This window comes from Mustela lutreola, chromosome 17 (assembly GCF_030435805.1).
Source record: "Mustela lutreola isolate mMusLut2 chromosome 17, mMusLut2.pri, whole genome shotgun sequence".
Lineage (NCBI taxonomy): Eukaryota > Metazoa > Chordata > Mammalia > Carnivora > Mustelidae > Mustela > Mustela lutreola.
The window spans coordinates 34,500,447-34,520,522 of record NC_081306.1 but is presented as its reverse complement, the minus strand read 5'-3'; the positions used below and the strand labels follow the sequence as shown (position 1 = coordinate 34,520,522).

The 20,076-nt window shown below is 54.8% G+C and overlaps 1 protein-coding gene across 1 annotated transcript; it reads left to right on the top strand.

The window, feature by feature from the left end:
• Positions 1–1,204: 1,204 nt before the first annotated feature.
• On the top strand, positions 1,205–9,440 carry LOC131819095 (cytochrome c oxidase assembly protein COX19). The gene is made up of 3 exons (XM_059153835.1): positions 1,205–1,387; positions 1,793–1,908; positions 6,547–9,440. The coding sequence occupies exons 1-3, from the start codon at positions 1,306–1,308 to the stop codon at positions 6,625–6,627; spliced, it is 279 nt and encodes a 92-aa protein (XP_059009818.1). The 5' UTR covers positions 1,205–1,305; the 3' UTR covers positions 6,628–9,440.
• Positions 9,441–20,076: the final 10,636 nt, after the last annotated feature.

Below are 20,076 nucleotides of genomic sequence, written 5' to 3'. Positions count from 1 at the left end.
CCAGTTCTAGGGCCCAGTACGTGGTTGGCATTGGGGTGGCAGGGATGCAGGTTCACAGAGCACAGGTGCGCTGGGAGGGCAGTGATTCTCTTCCTCCCCCCAGATGAAATCCAGAGTCCCATTTTTGGAAGGAGGGGTGGTTGCCCGGGGAACGGGGCTGGGAGGAGGCTCTGCATGGAAAGCTGGGGTCTCCACGGAGCCCTTTTGTTGTTGTTGTTCTTGTTGCTGTGATAATAGTAATAAGTGACCGTCAGAACCCTAACTATTCCTGATGCTCTTAGAGTTCCTTATAGGTGGAGCCGCCCCCCTTGCCCCCCATGAATGCATAGCTGAAGACCTAACCCCCATCACCTTAGGTGACCTTTTTTGGAAATAGCGCCCTTGCAGATGTAATTAGTCACGATGAAGTCGTTAGGGTGCGCCCACCCAATCTGGCTGGTGTCCTTGCAAGCAGAGGACATATGGACACAGACCCACGGAGTAGGGGGGCCGGCACGGGAGGGTGAATGTAGAGACCGGGTGTGCGCAGGCGCTGAAGAGTCCTCGGACTGCCGATGACCAGGCGCAGCTGGGGCGGCAGCCTGAAACCGGGTGCAGCTGGGGCGGCAGCCTGAAACCGGGTGTCCTCAGAGCCTTCAGGAGGAGCCAGCCCGACCAACATGTCCGTCTCAGACGTCGGGCCTCCAGAGCCCAGAGCAATCACACTTCTGTTGCTGGAGCTGCCCGGTGTGGGACGCTGTGTCGTAGTGGCCCTCGCTCCTTCCTGCTCAGTAGGTAGGCCCTGCGGACCCCTGGGGATGCAGAGGGGCCGCATAGCCTGCTGGGACCCTGCCAGCGCACCTGCTCTGGGCTTCCTGCGGGCTCAAGCTATGTGTCTTTGAGCTAACAGCGGAGCCTCTCTGGACTTCCGTCACCTCGTCATAAGATGACGGCTGGCCTCTACCAGTGTGTCTCGGCGAACGTCCGACAGAAGGAGACTGCCAAAGACTGGGCAAAGCCGCCAGATCAGGGCCTTTCTGAGCCCGGCTGGGGCGGGGCCTCTGGCGTGGGGGCGGAGCCCGATCTGTAAGGGGTGGGGCCTGCGAGGCGGGGCGGGGCCTGTCGCGGCCCGGGGACTGGTCCCAGCGGCGGGGAGGGGCCTTCGAGGCGGGGGCGTGGCTTGAGACATAGGGGCGGGACACGGGGGTGGGGCCTGCCGCCCGCGCCCGCTCTCAGCTCGACTTGCTCGGCTCTCCCGCGGGGCCTGCTCGGCGCTCGGCCCGCCGTCCTGCGTACCGAGCGCGTCGCACTCTGAGGCTCGCCAACATGTCGACGGCGATGAATTTTGGGTCCAAGAGCTTCCAGCCGCGGCCCCCGGACAAGGGCAGCTTCCCTCTAGATCACTTCGGTGAGCGGCGGGCGCGGCGGGCCGTGGGTCCTGAGTGTCCGGTGGCGCCGCGCAGCCCCACGGCGCAGGTGGGGAAACCGAGCCCCGCGCGGGCGGGACGGGCCGGCGCCGAGCGGCTGGTGGGAGGGGGCGTGGGGCAGACCCTCCGCGTCCGGGCACGCACTGTTGAGCGCCTCCGGTGTGGGGCCGGCGTCCGGGTTAGCTGGGTCCCTCGGTGGAGGCCGGAGCGCAGAGAGCGGGTGACGCACTGTGTTGTCGACACCCACGTTTTCCTGTGGAACGTTCCAGACACGCCCCGAGGGGGAAACCGCTCCGCGGGAGCTCCCGGTGGCCGCCTCCCGGCGTGTCCCGCGTGGCCTGACAGTTTTGCTTGAAGAGGAGATGCTGTTTTCCTTCTCGTTCCAGGTGAATGCAGAAGCTTCAAAGAGAAGTTCATGAAGTGTCTCCGCGACAATAAATTCGAAAACGCTTTGTGCAGAAAGGAGTCAAAAGCCTATTTAGAATGCAGAATGGAGAGGCAAGTACCTGGTGACATGTGTGACTTCTGGAAGCTTCCTCGGCTCCCGGAGCATTTCTTCCCTGGCAGCTCATTGCAGCAGGGCTCATTGAGGCTCGGGCCTTTCACAATGGTAGAATTGCTTGTCCCTGGGATTGAGGCCCGCCAGATTAAATGGTCCCAGAAGTTGTGCAGCAGCCCTGGGTACATTTCCGTGAGTGACAGCGTCATACCTGACAGCATTCCTCAGAGTATTTTCTTTACAGATTTGGGAGCTGCTGACCTGTCGTTAAGGTTTCAGAACCGTCCCTCATGAAAATGCTGACCGAGCCAAAAGATTTGAAGGTTGTGGGTACACAGTTTTTTCTTTCACATTCTCAGATCATAAAAATGTTGTTCGGTGTAGTCTCAGCTGTGCTTAAAATGTGACAGGGGAGACAATAGGCCATTTCAGAAATGATGAAAGATGAAGGATTTGTTCTGTCTTGATCAGAATTCACCAGAGCTCACTTTTAAATAAAACAAAGGTTTGTAACTATGATCTGTTAAGATTTTATTTAAGAACTGTTCTAGTCCTTAGTGGGGAAAGGTAGGTAACATATAATTATGTGGGAGTGGGAACTTTTATTTGATTTTTAAGCCCTTCGTTAGCCCTTCGTTCACTCAGCTTTGTGTGAAGATAGGTTGACATAAACCAATCCATTTGGAGCCCCATTTCCACTTTCCCATAACAAACTCAGACATTGGCCTCAGGGCAAAATCTCTTGTTTCTCAGGCCCACAGGTTTGTGGAGGGCTTTCTGTAGACATGTAAGGCCCTCACTCTGTCTCTGGAGTCGTTCAGGCTCACAAGGGCTTAGATTTGACAGCAGATCCCCCTGAGTCCAGTTCTTACCATCTTTAAGTAGCACAATCCTGGGATCATGTGTTCACATTACTGTCTTTTAAATTAACACATCTTTTAAAGATGGGAACTAAGTAAATTTTTTCTTGGAGCTACTACATTTGAAGACAGTCTGAAGTTGGTCTCTGTCAGCGTGAGGGTGTGAGCAGGTAATCCACCTCTCTGAGGCTTGCATTAATCATCTCTGTTCGGGCCAGAGGACCCAGCACACACAGGTTGCTGCCCCTGCTGGGAGCTGTTCCGGAGTTGGGCTGCCTGGGTCCCCAGAGAAGCTCCTGGCTTGCCAGGTGAAGGACCAGCAGAAGGGCCCTGTCTTCTTTCCGAATCTGACCCAGGAAGTGAGCTGCCTGCTCTCCATGTGTCCATGCCTTGCTCAACACAGCTGGAGACTGGCCTCCCCTGAGGCCTGCTGAGGTTGTTGGGGACGGAGGGAGGCAGCTGGCTACTCTGTGGGTTCCATTATTTCAGGTGGCTTCCTTGGCTGGTCAGGCAACATTAAAATAAATGTAAAGAGTGCATGTGTGTTTCTGACTTGGTCAGTGATTTCGGCCAAAGACTTTCAGATGTTTTTTTTTTGTTGTTTTTTAAAATATTTTATTTATTTAACACAGAGACAGAAATCACAAGTAGGCAGAGAGGCAGATGGAGTGAGAGAGGGATGCAGGCTCCCTGCTCAGCAGGGAGCTCGATCCCAGGACCCTGAGACCATGACCTGAGCCGAAGGCAGAGGCTTAACCACCTGAGCCACCCAGGCACGCCTCAGATGGTTTTTAATGAAAGTCTATGGCCACCCAGATTCAGTATTGAGATTCTGCACATTTGCTTCTCTTGCATTTTACAAACCTCTTTTTTTCCTTTTCCTTTTTTCTTTTTAAAGATTTTATTTATTATTTGACAGAGAGAGATATCACAAGTAGGCAGAGAGGCAGGCAGAAAGAGGGGGAGAAGCAGGCTCCCCACTGAGCAGGGAGCCTGATGTGGGGCTCGATCCCAGGACCCTGAGATCATGACCCGAGCCAAAGGCAGAGGCTTAACCCACTGAGCCACCCAGGCACCCTTTTTCCCTTTTGTGCTGAAATCTTACCTGTTCTTGTATCTCTGTGCATCTTTATAAAAAAAACTGCACCACAACAAGTTTTTAAAACTGCCTCTTGGGACGCCTGGGCGGCTCAGGGGGTTAAGTGGCTGCCTTTGGGTCAGGTCATGATCCCAGGGTCCTGGGATTGAGTTCCACATCAGGCTCCTTGCTCAGCGGGGAGCCTGCTTCTCCCTCTGTCTGCCTTTGTCTCTCTCTCTCTGACAAACAGATAAATAAATCTTTAAAAAAAATAAATAAGTAAAGTTGTCTCTTGAGACCTCAGCCTATTGTAGCCAGATGTGGAAGTATGTGAGCTGTTGTAGCTGCAGGCCATATTTTCTCACGGGAAGAACTGTCTGGGGTTACCAACAACAAATACACGAATGATCTGTGATCTCAAGGCTCTGTAATTATTTCAGTTTGATTCCTGTGCCGTGGGGTGGGCCTCTGGGATCACGCAGCCGCTTCCCAGAGTGCAGGTTGGCGTGAAGGCCAGGCCTCCCAGAAATCCAGCTGCCCTAAATCACGCACTTAATGCTGCCTCAGTCTCTAAAGGATTGGACTGAAAGTGGGATGTTGTCTTCAGTCTCTTCCCTTATGCTAAAAGGAGGCATTGAAGTCATCCTTTGGGATTTAGAACTTGCTAAATGTTCTATTTGTTGTTTTTAAGGACCTTTTCAAGGAGCTGGATTTTGTGAAGATTTAGATTTGTAGAAAGAATATCTTGATCTGTGTCTTACTTGGTTTCTGTTGTTTTCCTTCCTGATTACTTCTTTGTGCTGCTAAACTCGCAGGTCCTTCCTGTCCCGACGCATGTCGGGAGGAGCACCACTCGCCCCCGTGTGCCACCAGCCCACCTCACCTTCTGTAGCGGGTAGTTGGACATGGGTGTCGCCAGGCTCGGTCAGGGCATGGACAGGCTGCATTCCTTCTGGAGGCTCCAGGGCAGAGTTCCCGTGGCCATGCTCCTTGGCTTATAGCCCTCTGCCCTCTCGAAGCCGGCATGGGGTATCTCTGACCCTTCCTCGCTTCTTGTCTGTCATTTTAAGGGTTCACGTGATGAGTTTGAATCCTGGGTCACCTCACTTCAGAATCAGCCAGTTAGTGACTGTACTTCCACCTGTGGCCTGAGCCCGAGGGTGACACAGGCTTCAGCAATAAGGGTGTCATCTGGGGGGTCGTTGCTCTGCTGATCACAGTGCGAGAGACCTCAGTTTTAAGAACTATTGGCCAGATGCCCTCTTTTGATAAGATGTGGTGAAAATTTATCATTGTTTTCCCCATTTGGGTTTAGGAGTGGCACATGCGTTCCATGCTAAGATTTAGTGTGCTCTAGATTAAATTCTACGGACTGAGGTTTGCAGTTCTGGGCACATTTTCCTGAGGGATAAGTGACACTCCTTGTGAAGTTTGGCTAGAGATCATCTCTCTGCAAGGCGTTGTGTTTCTGCAGAAGCGTGGCCTGCTCTCCCTGGGGCCCCGCAGAACCTGCAGAAAGCGGGTCGTCTGAGCAGGTGACTTGGACGGGCCGTGGTGCCCAGCATGCTGGCTGAGCACGAGGCTGGGTGCACAGGCTCTGCGGTGGGGGCCGGGTCATAGTGTGTGAAGTGATGGTGGGTTTGTGCTGGCTGAGCCCGGTGGTTCCTGTGGGGACATGCTGCTGCCCCCTTTCCACCCCCAGCAGGCAGGACAGATGCCTCTGAGAGTTGGGGTCGACCCACCACCCGTGACCCCCAAAACAAAACAGAATGAAAGCTAGGCCTCCCTTTGCCTGGAGCATGGGTGGCGGGAAGCCAGACTTGGGGAGACTACTGAGTTCAGCAGGGACTCTGTGCCGGGCATCTCCGTCTTCATGGCCCTGACTTCTGTGGACGTGGTGGGAGGCTAGCAAATGGCTGGTCATAGGGAGGGGGTGGGAGCAGGGCATGGCTGCTGGCCAGCTATGGGGCCATGCAGGGCCTGGGGCAGGAGCGAGAGGATGGCAGAGCTTATGCACCACGCATCTGGGTGTTCCTGAGCTATGAGTAAAGCTAACACATGGTGACCATGGACAGCGCAGTTCTCCTTACATGCAGACTCTTCGATAAATGCAGTAGAGTCCTGGAAATATGTTTCTTCCTTGTGTTTTTCTTATTAGCGCTTTTGTTTTTTCTGGGTTATGTCTTGCTAGGATACACTTACATTATAGCTAAGGTTTCTGGTTAGCGGTAGGTTGTCGGTCCTTAAGCTTTTGGGGAGTCAAGAGTTGTGGATGGATCCTTGACCGCACAGGTGGTTGGTGTCCCTCACTCCTGCGTTGTACAGGGTTAGTTGTACCAGATAAAAAAGTCTGTCCTGGCCTGTCCGCACCTTGTCCAGGGTGTCTTCACAGGGACCTGGAGGTCAGGCGTCTGCTCCTATTGTTCCCTTGGGGAGCCTCACGGTGGTCTGCCCACTTCCTTTGGGTCCTGGCTGCACCCTGTGCGTGGGGAGCTCTGCGCACTGGTTTGCCAGCGGTTGTCCCTCTGGGGTCCAGAGGCGCAGGCATCAATCAGCCTGGAGGAGGAGGGCGCAGACGGTGACCCAGATGCAGCGGTGTCCCTGCCTGCAGGCAGCCCCCCAGACACCGGTTGGGCGGGATGGGAGTGAAAGCACAGGCCCGTGCAGACAGTGTTCTTCGTTTTCTTCCCTTCTCGTAGGCAGCTGATGGCACAGGAGCCCCTGGAAAAGCTGGGATTTGGAGATTTGATTGATGGAAAACCAGAAGCAAAAACTAACTCGTGATGGAAAAAAGACCACTGGCTGCCCGGCCTTCTGGGATGGAGCACATTGTGCGACCTTGTCAGCTGACAGCCTAGGGTCAGGTCCTGTGATGGAGAGGTTCCAGAATGCCCTCCTTGACATAAAGAGCTCATCCCAATGTTTCCCAGGTTGTTTTGAAAACTTAACTATTACTTTTAAATCTCATTTTCCCTCAAGAGTGTTAGGTTTTATCTTTACATTGCATGTGGCAGAGTTCCTAAGAAGACCCGTGACAGGTGGGAGGTTGGAGTGTGGAGTCATGCCCACCTGGCAAGGGGACACGTGGCCTGGGGGACACGGTGACTCCATGGTGCTGGCGTGCTGAGTGCTCGCAGCTTCAGGCTCCACGGAGATAGAGGTGCTGTCAGAAACCACTCCCAGGCAGAAAGGGTTTCCTTGTGCTTTTGGGCCCCAGTTCACTTCCTGTTTTTCTAAACAAAACATGAACCTGGGAAGGAGAGCGGGTCTGGCCTTTGACATATTTGACTTAGTGATGTTTCCAGTCGTGCCTGAATGAATACCAAGTACCTTTTAACCAAAGGCTCATTTATGACCTATACAGATTGTGTTTATAAAACTAATAACAGTGACCGTGTATTGTAACTGAGAAACGAAGTGTTGGGACACTCGTAGCTCGCCACATGCATGTGGTCTCCAGCGTCTCCCTTTGAAAGCACACCCGTATGGTCCTGCGGTGTCACCTCCAGGGCTACCCCCAGAATTGCCTGCAGTCACTTAAACCTCATGTGTGCCCTAACCCATCCAGGGTTTCCAGGCAGCTTTGCTACGTAGCCAGGGTTCTGTTCCCCTGCAGAATGCTGCGTGTGTGGGTCTGGGCCCAGCGCTGCCCTCACTGCCTCCTGGCCAGCCAGCTTTGGTCCCAGTGTGGCTAATGGAAGACGGTGGAGACATCCCCTCTTGGACAGTGGCCCTGAGAGGGACTGCCAGCCATGACCCATGCCTGGGCTTCCGAAATTCCCCTCTCCTCAGCCATGCGTGGTAGAGGTGTGGCCGTGTCCCAGTCTCTGCCTTCAGGTCCTTCTGATTTCAGCCCATCCGCGGTGGGTGCCTCTTGGCTTAGACTCTTCCTGGAGTAAGTCCCTCCCGCACTTGGTGCCGTTGCCACGGTTCCGACTCCACCCCATGTACCCATGAGTGGTTAGCTCCTCCTGCTCCTGTCCGCTGTTTGTAACCGTCGTGTATTTGGGCTCTGTCTTACGCCGTCATCGTGCTACAGACTTTTTCATGTTAGCGTCCAGTTGCTAAGGTGCCTTGCCTATTAACGCCAAACTGAGCCATGAAACTAGTTTGTGTTTGCTAACCGTCTAGAATTACATACGCACAAGGTCGTTTATGTGGTATTGTTTATAATTATGGAATGCTGAAGTGACCCAGGTGCCCACAAGTACGATCTTTTGGTGAACCATGACTCTTTTGGGGGGCCGTGCAGGGAGTCTGAACTGACACGGGCTGGCCTCCTACCACAGGCACGCTGTATATAAGAAAGGCAGACTCTAGAAGCATCTGTAGTGACATTAACAAGGAAGAAAGGAAGCTAGAAGTGTCTGCACATATGTGCAAACACAAAATTGAGGAAGGACAGAGCAGACGCTAAGGAGGATGGTGGCCGGCGTGTCGTGAAGCCCTGACTCTGAGCCAAATTTCTGTTCTTTTTGCTCAGAGATGACATGGCTGTGGGGCACCCAGCATCAGCTGCGGTTATTATCAGACTGTTATGTTGTCTGGCCTGCTCTGAAAGCCAATGTTTTAGGACTAGAGAATTAGGGAGCACGGAAAGCCGGGGCCTCAGGGGTCCCTTTTGTGTCACAGATAAGGTTACTGCACAGAGAGACGTACTTTAATGTGTGCGTGTATCTGTGTGCACCTGCCAGCCCTGAGTGCCTGGGGGCCTGGAGTGGTGACCCCTGCAGCAGGTGCTCACCCTTTCCCTGTCCCGGGCTGGAGCGCTCCTCCTGATGGCTGGAAGCAGGCTCCCAGAGGAAAAGCTTGTGCCCGGGCCAGAGTGGGAAATCCAACCTGAGCCTTAACCATTTGTGGCAGAAAGCAAGGAATTGCTGGAAATAGGATGGGGGCTTGTTGGAAGAATATAGGCCCCCCCCAGGGAGCTACATCCAGGTCAGTTGGAACAACAGAATATTGTTTTGGGTTATAGTCTTCAGAATCAGTGACTCTGCACAAGTCCATGCTGATATAAATCACTAATGGGGTTAAGCTGTGGGCAGGGGAGGGACAGTGGGTGGTGGTGCCCAGCACAGAAGTGACAGGTTGGGGACAAAAGTCACAGCACAGAGGCAGGGGTAGAGACGAGAACCGGCTGGGAGCTCGGAGTCGGGCCAAGTGTGGTGTCAAACCTGGGGACTGTCCTGGGGCCTCCCTTCAGGGTGTGGTAGAGAGGACAGTGCACACTCGGTGGCCTACCCATGGCTAGCGCCCCCCTCTGATGCTCTCCTCGGTGTTCCTACTTCACTAGTGAGCAGATGCCAGACTAGACACATTCTGTAGAGTGAAGACCGGTGCTCTTCATGGGTATCAGGGTCCAGAGAAAGGAGGGCTCCGGAGAGATGGACGCACTGCCACACAAGTCCTGGGCCGGGAAGCACAGTGGCGGGCAGCTGCTGGGGCGAGGCAGTCTGCAGCCCGGTTTACCAGAATGCTGGGATTCTTCTATGATTATGTTATGGTGGCATTTGGGGAAGCTGGATATGAACTCTCCTATTTTTGCAAATTTTTGGAAATCTAAAATTATTTGCATTAAACTGTGTGGTTGAACTTTGTGCGTGTGTGGTTGAGTAAATTCTCGTTGTCAGATGTATCCCGTGGACTTCGAGGCAGGTGATGTGACAAATGGTTTCGGCAAGTGGGGGAGGAAGCGTGGGAGGAGAGGTCCGAAAGCAGCCCTAGTTGTGGCAGACAGCTGAGCTCTTTACAAAGGGGCAGTGGCTTCCCAGTGTGACCTTTGATTTTCCACATCTGAGTTGCTGGCCGTACGGCATGTAGGGCACAGATGTCCTGTTCATACCCAAGCGCCTGCTCCTTCGGCCCTGCTCCTGTAAAGCGCCCGCACACTTTTCGCAGGAAGTCAATAGCGGTATTCAGTGACCCAGAGACACCTTCCAGAATGCTTTCCAAGTGTTCTCACGCGGGAGATAGGCCAGGGAACCTGGGCGTCCCTCAGAGGAGTCCCTTAGTCTGCTTCCCTCTAGCCCCTGGGGGGTGGGGCGTGCTCCGGATGCAGCGCCTGGATTCCCTTTGGCCAGCTATCCCACTGTCAAGAGCAAGACGGCCTTTCCTCTCTGTGAAGCGTCCTGTGCTCACTTAGGTCACCTCAGAGCCAGTGGCGTAAACAGGACAGATTTACGATCTTATAAACAGACCCACGAGGCTGCATTTCTGTGGGGGCTCTGGCCGGAGTCGGCTTCCTTGTCTTTCCAGCTTCTGGAGGCACTCCGTTTTCCTCAGCCCGGGACCCATCGTCCAGGACAGCGTCCTCTCTGTCCTGACCTGTCCCTCCCATCTCGTCCCTGACTCTGATGCTCTGCCTCCTCACCAGAACCTTCCTGATGACACTGCCTACCCAGATAATCCGGGGTCCCCTGCCAGCCCAACATCCTTAACCTGATCAACCCCTGGCAAGTCCGATTCACAGGGTCAGCCAGGGACACTGATGTGGACTCTGCCAACCACACTAGCCGTGGTGTGAGGGGGACAGAGAAGCATCGGGCCTGGATGGGGCTCGGGTCCGAGCTCTGGACCGGGAGCAGCTCCTGCGTGCCCGTGCCCAGAAGACGTGCTGTCATACGGCTGTGAGGCTTTGCCTCGTGAACGCAGCAACCTGCCACAGACTGAGTTTTCTCAGGGCTGGGTTTAAAGGCCATATTCTTCTGAAATCTTTGGCAGACAACGGAGAATGGATATGTGCTTGGTAAACAGCATTCGGTTGGAGCCAGCCACTGCAAGTAGGACGTGATCCCATTCCCGCCACGTGTTCCTCTCTAGATAGTTCGTGATGTTGTGGATATGAGAGCCGTGTCTGGGATCCAGGGCAGTAAACGGTCTGGGATCCAGGGCAGTAAACGTTCTCGATTCACGTACGGTTGAGAGAGTCGTGTGTATCATTTTTATAGAAACAAATTGTTCGTTTAAGAACTCACTGTGTGTGGTTATTTTGTATCACCTGTAAGTCACTGTGACTGTGATTTTACATTGTCCATAAGTAGCTTGGTTGGTTTTTCCTGGTGGAACCTCACCGGTTTTGTGGCTGCATGCAGTTCTGCAAAGCACTGAGGGTGGCTGGGGGCGGGGGCCGTTAGCTGCTCACGGTGGCTTTGCGGGCTCTTTGAGGGAGGGTTGTGGCAGTCTGCTTGGGTCTCCCCTTTGGAGGCGGGGACCCTCAAGCCTCTCTGAATGAGGGCTACTCTCTGTGCTGCTCGCTTCATGCCGGTCTTACTGGGAAAGAATGAGCTGTCTGTGCCTGTCATTCCAGCCACCAGCCGTTTGGATTCAGTCTTTCAGCAAGATTATTTATGGGCGAGAAAGCAGAGATTTTATTATTGCAAGAGACAGACGTCAGAGAACTTTTTATCAGGCCATAGAAATGACTGTGTGGACGTGAGTAAAATTACCAGCCTCCAGTTGGCAGGAGTGGAATCAGATTCACAGTGGCCTATGCGCAGAGGATGAGCAGGTCATGGTTGGTGCCTGGCTGGCCATCCGTTCTGGCCTGGAACCCAACAGCAGCTCCGTCTGCAGAGAGGCCATGCAGATTCAGATGCGACCCAGGCTAGAGACAGACTAGAGGGATAGGATCACAGCCTGGTCTCCGGCCTCCTGGCTCTGACTGCTCGTCACCAGGGGCATCCAGTCCCAGGGTGGGCTGGGGGCCGGGGAGCCGTGCCCAGCCACTTCTTAGGAGCCCTGCTGGAATGGCTCGGGCCCTTACACACTCACTTCCTGTGGAGCCTTCCCTCCTCCTCCTGGTGGACTCCCCTGATTCTTCCAGGCCAGGCCTGTGTCCCCTCCGGGAGCAGCCTACAGGGAGGGGGTGGGAGGCGCCTGTCGTCGTGGGAGCAGTTGGGTGTGTGGACACAGCCCGAGGCCACACCAGCAGGGCTGAGGGTATCTGCGAGACCAGGAGAAACCGGGAGAATGACCTATCTCTGAAATAGTGCTTGTGCATGCTTGTTAGCTCTTTTTTTTTTTTTTTTTTTTTTTAAAGATTTTATTTATTTATTTGACAGAGAGAAATCACAAGTAGGCAGAGAGGCAGGCAGAGAGAGAGAGAGAGAGGAGGAAGCAGGCTCCCTGCTGAGCAGTGAGCCCGATGCGGGACTCGATCCCAGGACCCTGAGATCATGACCTGAGCCGAAGGCAGCGGCTTAACCACTGAGCCACCCAGGCACCCGTTAGCTCTTTTTTTAAAGATACTATTTATTTGAGAAAAGAGGGAGCATGAGCTGGGGGGAGGGGCACAGGGAGAAGCAGGCTCCCCGCTGAGCATGGAGCCTCATATGGGGCTGGATCCCAGGACCCCAGGATCATGACCTGAGCGAAAGGCAGACGCTTAACAACGGAGCCACCCAGGCGCCCAGTTTCTTTTTTTTAGACTTTTTATTGGGATATAATTCACATGCCATAAATTCACTTTGGAAAGAGTACAGTTCACAGAGTTGTGCAAACATCTCTAGATTTTTAAGTAAACTCCACCCCCAGTATGGGGTTTGAACTCACGACCCTGAGATCGAGAGTTGCACGCTCCACTGACTGAGCCGGGCAGGCGCCCCACTGTCTGCTCGGTTTCTAATCATTTTCCCTTTTTCTTCTTCAACTCAGAAGGTAGCCAACAGAATCTCCGGAAAGCTGTGGATTTACCGCTGAGCCCTGGCCGGGAGGAGGTGCAGGGGTGAGAGCGGGAGAGCACCTTGTTTGTGAGGCTGCCCCCCAATTCTGGGCTGTCTTGGGGTTTGGGCCGGCCTCTTCCCCACATTCCGATGAAATCCCAGAGTCATATGACTGTTTCAAAGCCTTTGCACACATCCTGCACCTTCTTCGCTTAGGGTGGGCCTCTGTTCCCTCCCCTGAGTTTGGGGTTAGAGGCCGCTGAGCTCTGAGGAACTCCAAGTGAGTCCCCTTGGGGATCCCACATCAAGAGGGTGGGGAGCAAGAGGAGGGACGCATGCCTGCAGCCCCCACCCCCCGCTATAGCTGCACCTGGAGTCCTGGGTGGACAGAGGGTGTCTAGACCACAGCGCCCACGGCGAACGCTGACACGGGAGCGCTGAACAGCAAGTGAGATCCAGCCTAGGTCACTGGAGGGGAAGGAGGTGGGAGAGGAAGTTACCCGGGCGCACAGGGAGTGCGAGGCAGGGGATGTGCCTGCAGAGCTGACCCTGGCACCCTAACCACTGTGTTCCGGCAGGGTGGGCTTCCCTGGCCATGACATGGGGGAGCAGGAGCTCCCAGGCCTAGACTCTGCTGCGTTACTGGTGTAGGTTTTACCTGCTGTTCTGCTGAATAGCAGAGGAGAGCCCTGCCTGGGGGACACTCGGCTTCTCTGTACCCCAAGGTGCAAGGGGAAACGGTTCTCTTGGGCGCTGGGGGTGGAGCAAGACCTAGGGATGGAAGTGGGGACTGTAGGTGTGGGATCCAGGAGGTTCGTGGTGGGCAGGTAGTGTTGGAAGGACAACGGGTCCTGGATAGGTGTGAGGGACACCCCCAGGGGAGCATCTTTTCTCCAGGCATGTCCTGGAGCTGAGGGATGGACTTTTCTGAAGGTGCTAGTGTGGTTTCCACTTTGGGGCTTTTAGGGTTGGTTCCTTGGGGTCCGGTGGCTATGTCCCCCCACCCTTATTACAAAAGCCCAGTAATTTGGGACAGGGGTGAGGGCCAACCACTCTGAGGAAGCCAACTCTCCCTTCCCATTAACTTGCAATGGTCAGTGGCATCTCCGTGACTGAATATGGTGGCATGGCGGCCCCTGCTGGACAGTGCTGGCACCGCAGTGCTTGACGAGGGTTCCCTAGAGGGGACTCTGCCAGGTTCTCCAGGAACTGCAGATAGGACCAGGGCTGGGTATCTCTCAGGCCCCAGGTCTTCCTGACTTAGTGGCCAGGCTGGGGGGTTGGGGGCTTAGAAATAAGGGGGGGCTTCAGCTGCCGCCACCGCCCCTGTGCCAACTTCCCTGTTCGTGTCAGGGCAGCACAGAGCTGGTGTGTGGGCCTGGCACCACAGGGAGTCAGTGATGGGTGGCAAGGGGTTCACTGCCTGCACCCACAAACTGTGCCTAAGGGTAGAGGCTACAAGGGGTAGAAATGAGATCTGGGGGTGGCAGGAGCCGCCCCCCTCCCAAGAGAAGATGGGTCACTATGAACAAGGAGCCTCCCGGCCCCTGGGACCGAGTGCTTAGATGTGGGTGTCTGCCCAGGGCTGTGGGGTGCCAAAGTACGTAGCCTTGTGGGCCCTGCTCCTCCAGGCTCCTCTCTGTCTCTCCCTCTCTCCCACCGCTGTGCCAGTTAGCCTTTTCTGGGCTGCAGGCCACCTCAAACTTAGCTTCAAACTGCAGCATTATATGGGACTGGTTGCTGCATCTGAGGGTACTCACTGCATGGGCATGGCCGGGACTTGAGCTGTGAGGCCTCAGCTTGGGACATGAGGGAGGTCATCAGGGATGGGCAGGGGCAACACCATCTCTCTGAGCTCTCTCTGCATGGTCTCTGCAGTGGGGTGGCTGGGAGCCAGGCTTCGTACCTGGCAGCTCAGGCTCCCAAGGAGAAACCTAGGGTTTGGGGTAGAAAGAGAGCAACACAGAATGTGCACCAAATGGAAGTCACATCCTTTTATGATCCAGCCCAAGAAGTCTGCAGCCGTCCTTCACTGGTTGGAGCAATCACAACCCCCACTGAGACTTTTTAAAGATTTTATTCATTGAGGCACCTGGGTGACTCAGTGGGTTAAGCCTCTGCCTTCAGCTCAGATCATGATCCCAGGGTCCTGGGATCAAGCCCCACATGGGGCTCTCTGCTCAGCAGGGAGCCTACTTCCCCCTCTCTTTCTGCCTACTTGTGATCTGTCAAATAAATAAAATCTTTAAAAAATATTTATTTAGAGAGGGAGGGGGAGAAAGAGAGAGTGAGCACCTGAGGGAGGAGCAGAGGGAGAAGGGGGGGGGGAAGAATCTCAAGCAGACTCCATGCTGAGCATGGAGCCTGCCATGGGGGTCCATCTTACAGCCCTGAGGTCATGACCTGAGCCCAGACCAAGAGTTGGAAGCTCACCTGACTGAGCCACCCAGGCGCCTCAACCCCCACTGAGATTTAAGGTGAGAATATAGATCCCACATCTCAGTGGAAAGTGGGAGCAATGTCAAACACATTATAGATGACCGTGTAGGAGGGAAGACATGGATGGATGACAGAAGGATGGATAGATGTTGGCTGAATAGATAGATGGATGGATGAATGGATAGGCAGATAGATGATAAATGATGGATGGATAGACAGTGGATGGATAGGTGGATGGGTGGGTGGCTAGAGGATAGAAGGATGGACAAATAGATGATGGGTAGATAGATCCTGGGTAGATGATGGGTAGATACAGATGCATGGGTGGATAGGTAGATGATGGATAGGCGATGGATGGATGGATAGGTAGATTTGAAGGAATGGGTGGATAGATGAAAGACAGATGATGACTTGGTAGTTGGATAGATGGGTAAATGATAGGAGTTAGATAGAAGGGTGGGTGGATAGATGGATGGACAGATGAATGAATGGGGAGAGGATAGATGGGTGGATAAATAGATGATGGATGGGTAGATGATTGATTATGGGTAGATAGGTAATGGATAAGTAGATGATGGATAGGTGGGTGGATGGATAGATGATAGATTGATGATGGGTAGATAGACGATGGATGGATGGGTGGATGAATAGATGGTTGGGTGGTTAGATGATGGATGGATGGGTGGATCGATGGGTAGAGGATGGATGGATGGGTGGGTGGGTGGATGGGAAGATGATGGATGGGTGGGTGGGTGGGTGGGTGGATGGATGGGTTGATTGATAATGGATAGGTGGGTGGATGAATGGATAGAAGGTAGATGGATGAATAAATGATGGATGGATAAATAATGGATAGGTGGGTGGATGGATGGGTAGATAACTAAATAATGGATAGACAATGGAAAGATGGATGATAGATGATGGATGGATAATGTATGGGTAGGTGGACGGATGGGTAGAGGGATAGATGAATAGGTGGACGGGTGGATGGGTGGATAGTATATAGATGACGGATGGATAGATAATGGGAGGGTGGGTGAATGGATGGGTAGATGAATAGGTGAGTGGATGGGCAGATAGATAATGGCGGGATAGGTGGATGGATAGGTAGATGATAGACTGAAGATGGACGATGGATGGATGATAGGTAATGGTTGGATAGGTGGGTGCATGGATGAATAGATGATAGAGATAGATGATAGATGGATGATAGATCCAGTGTACAGATGAGTGGATGGGTAGATGGAAGAATGGATGGACGGATGGGGGATAAGCCAGGGACCTCCTTTGAGAAATGCAAGTCCTCTCTCAAATGCCTGGTCTGAGGCCTGTCATGATGTATAGGTTCATATACTCTGTTCATGGCAGATGGGCTCAGTGTGTGGCACTGATAAACTGTGACGTACTTTCACACCTTCCTTCCCGTGCTTCGTGAGGCTGCAAGGCTTCTTGTTGGATGTCCCTTGTGCTCGACCCTGTCCTTAGGCCTGTGATCTGGTCCTGGAGAGAAGCCTTTAAGGTGCGTGACCCCGTGCCTCCCACCTCAGTCTCCCCATCCTCTAAGGGGTGTGATATTAGTCCTGTGTGGGGCTGCTGAGGGGTGGGAGGCAGGACCCCTTCATTCAGCCCACTCAGCGCAGGGGCCACAATGTCAGACACAAGAAACATGGAGAGCCGTTCTGTTCTCACTGGAACACAAGGGAAAACCCTTTCATGTTTGAGAGTTATAGATAGGTGTCACATAAGTAGAATCATACATGTGTCCTTTTGTGACCGGTTTATTTCACTGAGTATTGAGTGTTTTTTAAAGCATCTATTTATTTAGAGAGGGTGCACGAGCCAGGAGAGGGGCAGAGGGAAAGGGAGAGAGACAATTATCAAGGAGACCCTATGCTCAGCGTAGAGCCGGAAGTGGGGCCCGATCCCACGACCCTGAGGTCATAACCTGAACTGAAACCAGGGGTCAGATGCTCAACTGACTGAGCCTCCCAGGCGCCCTGAGGATCACCTTTCAGGGATCACCAGACTGTGGTGTGTGTTGGTGCCTCGCTTCTCTGTGGCTCAGGGCTGCTCTGCTGTGTGGGCGACACTGGGACTGCGTCCACCTTTGGCTGCTGTGAACAACGTGAACATCCACATGCAAGTTACTGTGTCAGTGTGTTTGCATTTTGGTGGGGTCTGTACCTGATGGGGCACTTTCCAGGTCACTTGGGAACACTGTTGAGCTGCCGGGGGACCCAGTGGAATGTTCACACAGCGGCTGTGTGTTTTCCATCCCCTATCCCCAGAGGATGAGAGTTCAAGGCCCCACAACCCCGCCGCTCTTTTTCCTGGTACCGAGCTGCAGCTGTCCACGTGCGTACGTGTGAGCATGTATATGCATGCGTGTGAAATGTGTGCATGTGTGTGTGTGCGCATGTGTGTTTCAGGGGGAGTCGGACGGTAGCGGTTCAATTTGCAGCTCTCCGAGTGCTGGTGGTACCGACCGTCTCCCGTGCACCCTGGCCTTCGTAGTCTTCCTTTGAGAAATGTCTGCTCAGATCCCTTTCTTGTGGCTTCGCTCAGTCACTTGCCTGGTTTATTATTGACTTGTAAGCGTTCTAAGTGGATTTGTGGAGTTCTTTTGCATCACTTTGCACAGGAACTTAAGATGCACTGCTGAGTGTTGTTGCTGGAGGGGGACAGCGTCGGGGAACGTGAGCAAGCCCTGTGGCCTCTAGTGGGTCTCACCCTTCTCCCCACACTGCGTGCTGAAATGGCTGCATGAGGCCACCAGCCCCAGAGGACCTTGCATGCTGGGCCTGCCCTGGCCCTATCGGGGTGGCTGCCAGAGAGGCCTTGGGCACAGCGCGGGGCCCACACCCTTGCCAGCACTCTCCTGGCCGGAGAGCCTCCTGCCCCTCTGCCCCTTCCTTATGCCATTGGTCTTTGAAAGACCAAGCAAAACATGTGTTCAGTTGCCCCAACGCTGGTGAAGCAAACCACAGCTCCCACCCCACATCATCTGAGGGGCTCCCCTGTGGACCCCCCAGCTTCCAAGGGGGTTTCTGGGCCAGTGCCACTCCCAACAGGGACGTGGAGAGCATCAGTGGCCGGGACCTGCTCCCCCAGCCTTGCGGGGCTGTGACCACTACGCCTCTGGCTGTAGGGCAGCAGGGTGCCCCGCATCTCAGCCCTTCTCCTGCGAGAAGTTCCAAGCCGCTCAGGTCATCTTTCTTCTGGTTTTTTTGTGTTTCTCTGGGTAAGGAAACCAGTGAGCCTTTCTCCTGAGGGTGGGGCTGCAGGAGTTGCTTGGGGCAAGGCGGGCTTCAGAATGGGAACTGTCCCCAGCCACACCAGGAAGCTGTCCCTCGTGGTCAGGCATGTGGCTGTGTACATTCAGTGGTCTGCTTGCAGCCTCCACCCTCGGGGACTGGCTCACTGGGCATCATGCATAAGTCCCTGGGCCTCCCCATCCTGGGGGTTCTATTGGGGGCTTTCCCCACAGCTGCCCCTCGGGCCCACCGCCGAAGCAAGGGTCCCCCAGGGGTCTGGCATGGAGCAGGCCCATGGAGGACAGAGGGTAAAGGCACTAGGATGTGGCCGCCATGCCTGGAGAGGGCCAGAGGTGGGTGGTGTGAGGCCCTGGGAGGGTTCCCGGCCTGGTCCTGGTTCCTGCTCTGCTCTGGGAGCTTCTGGCTGCCCAGCCTCTGAGCTCCGAGGTGCTGTGTCTGCAGGGGGACGGAGACTGGGGTCTGCCCCCCTATCATGCCAGGGTCAGGGCTAAGAGGGCCTATACCTGCAGGGCCTGTACCAGGTGTGCCAGGTGGATGCTAGCATGGTGTGGACATGTCTGTGCTGGCAGCCGGGGGTTCCTGTTTCCTCCCCCACTGGCTGGCCGGCCTCTCCAAACTGCTGAGGGCTGTGCATGGAGCAGGTGCTCAGTGAATAGTTTTGAAGGGCTGAGGCTACCACCTTGTCCTGGAGAAGGAAGGGCCCAGGTGCCCAGAAAGATGGTGCCATGTCAACCAAAGACCACATACACTTGCCCAGTTCCTCCTGTGTGCCTGGGGCCAGGTGGGGCCAGGGATGGCTGGGATTGGCCTTCATGCTGGCCACCTCCCTCAGCCTGGGTGTGTCCCCTCCCCTGTCCTGGGCAGGTGTGCCAACCCCACCTGCTTTACAGAATTTCCTCCAGAATCCGGAGACAGTAGGTGTCTGGGCAGAAGAAGGGTTAGCAGACACAGGCGGCTGGTGGCCAGCACCTCTTAGGGCTTCTGGTGTCCAAGGAAAGGGGCCACTTCTTGGGGACAGTGGACACCGGAAGTACCCAGGCCTCTTGCTGCTTCCTTGTCTGAGCTTGCTCCTCTCCACCTGCTGTCTACTCCACAGCTTCCCCACTGTCCTGCCTCACACCTTTCCTGAGAGCTCTCCCCTGCCTTCTGCATGGCCCTCCCTGTGGCCGGGTCACTTGGGCTCCTTTCCCCAGCTCAGTCCCCCCACACTCTGGGGGCTCCAGTCCCTGTCTCCAGCCCTCTGCTTCTGTGCCCACGATCCCCCTGATGGTCCGTGAGCTTTGGTGATGCCACCATCCCCAGGGCCTCCCATGGGCCACAGAGTCCTGAGTCCACCTTTGCCCACGTGCATGTCCTCCACACCCAGATGAGCACAGCTGTCTCCCTGGGGTCGTCGGTCTCAGGCCTGCCTTTCTCAGACACCTTCCCATGGATCCCCAAGGGCAGACATAGAGTTGCTCTCCCTACTCCCCACACCCTCGGCACAGGGGTCAGCCCCCCTGAACTGTGTCTGGCCTTGAGACCCTCCAGCACTTCCCCTAAAGCCCCAGGCCCCCGAGCTCGTCGGCCTGAAATGCCTTCCTGTAGCTGGCTCACACTCACCCTGGGAAGCCCTGCCGACCCCTGTTCACCAATACTGGCTCGCCTTCCCTGCCCCTCCAGGTAACGCAGGTGATGGCAGATCTCTTTCTCCTCTTTGGAGGCAGGGCCTGCCCTAGGGGGCCTCTAGCCAGGCTGGGGCACACAGACACCTGCTGCCCCTGGCCCTTCTCGAGGCCTACCCTTCCCCATCAGCCGCTGGAGGGAGGACGAAGAGGTGGGACCAAGAGGGGGTCCCACAGGAAGGCACAACCCTGGGA

Excerpts from the sequence above, each read along its gene's own strand:
- LOC131819095 (XM_059153835.1), top strand. The coding sequence starts at position 1,306 with ATGTCGACGGCGATGAATTTTGGGTCCAAGAGCTTCCAGCCGCGGCCC. Across the intron at positions 1,388-1,792 it reads CTTCCCTCTAGATCACTTCG|GTGAATGCAGAAGCTTCAAA; the intron begins GTGAGCGGCGGG and ends TTCTCGTTCCAG. Across the intron at positions 1,909-6,546 it reads AATGCAGAATGGAGAGGCAA|CTGATGGCACAGGAGCCCCT; the intron begins GTACCTGGTGAC and ends TCTCGTAGGCAG.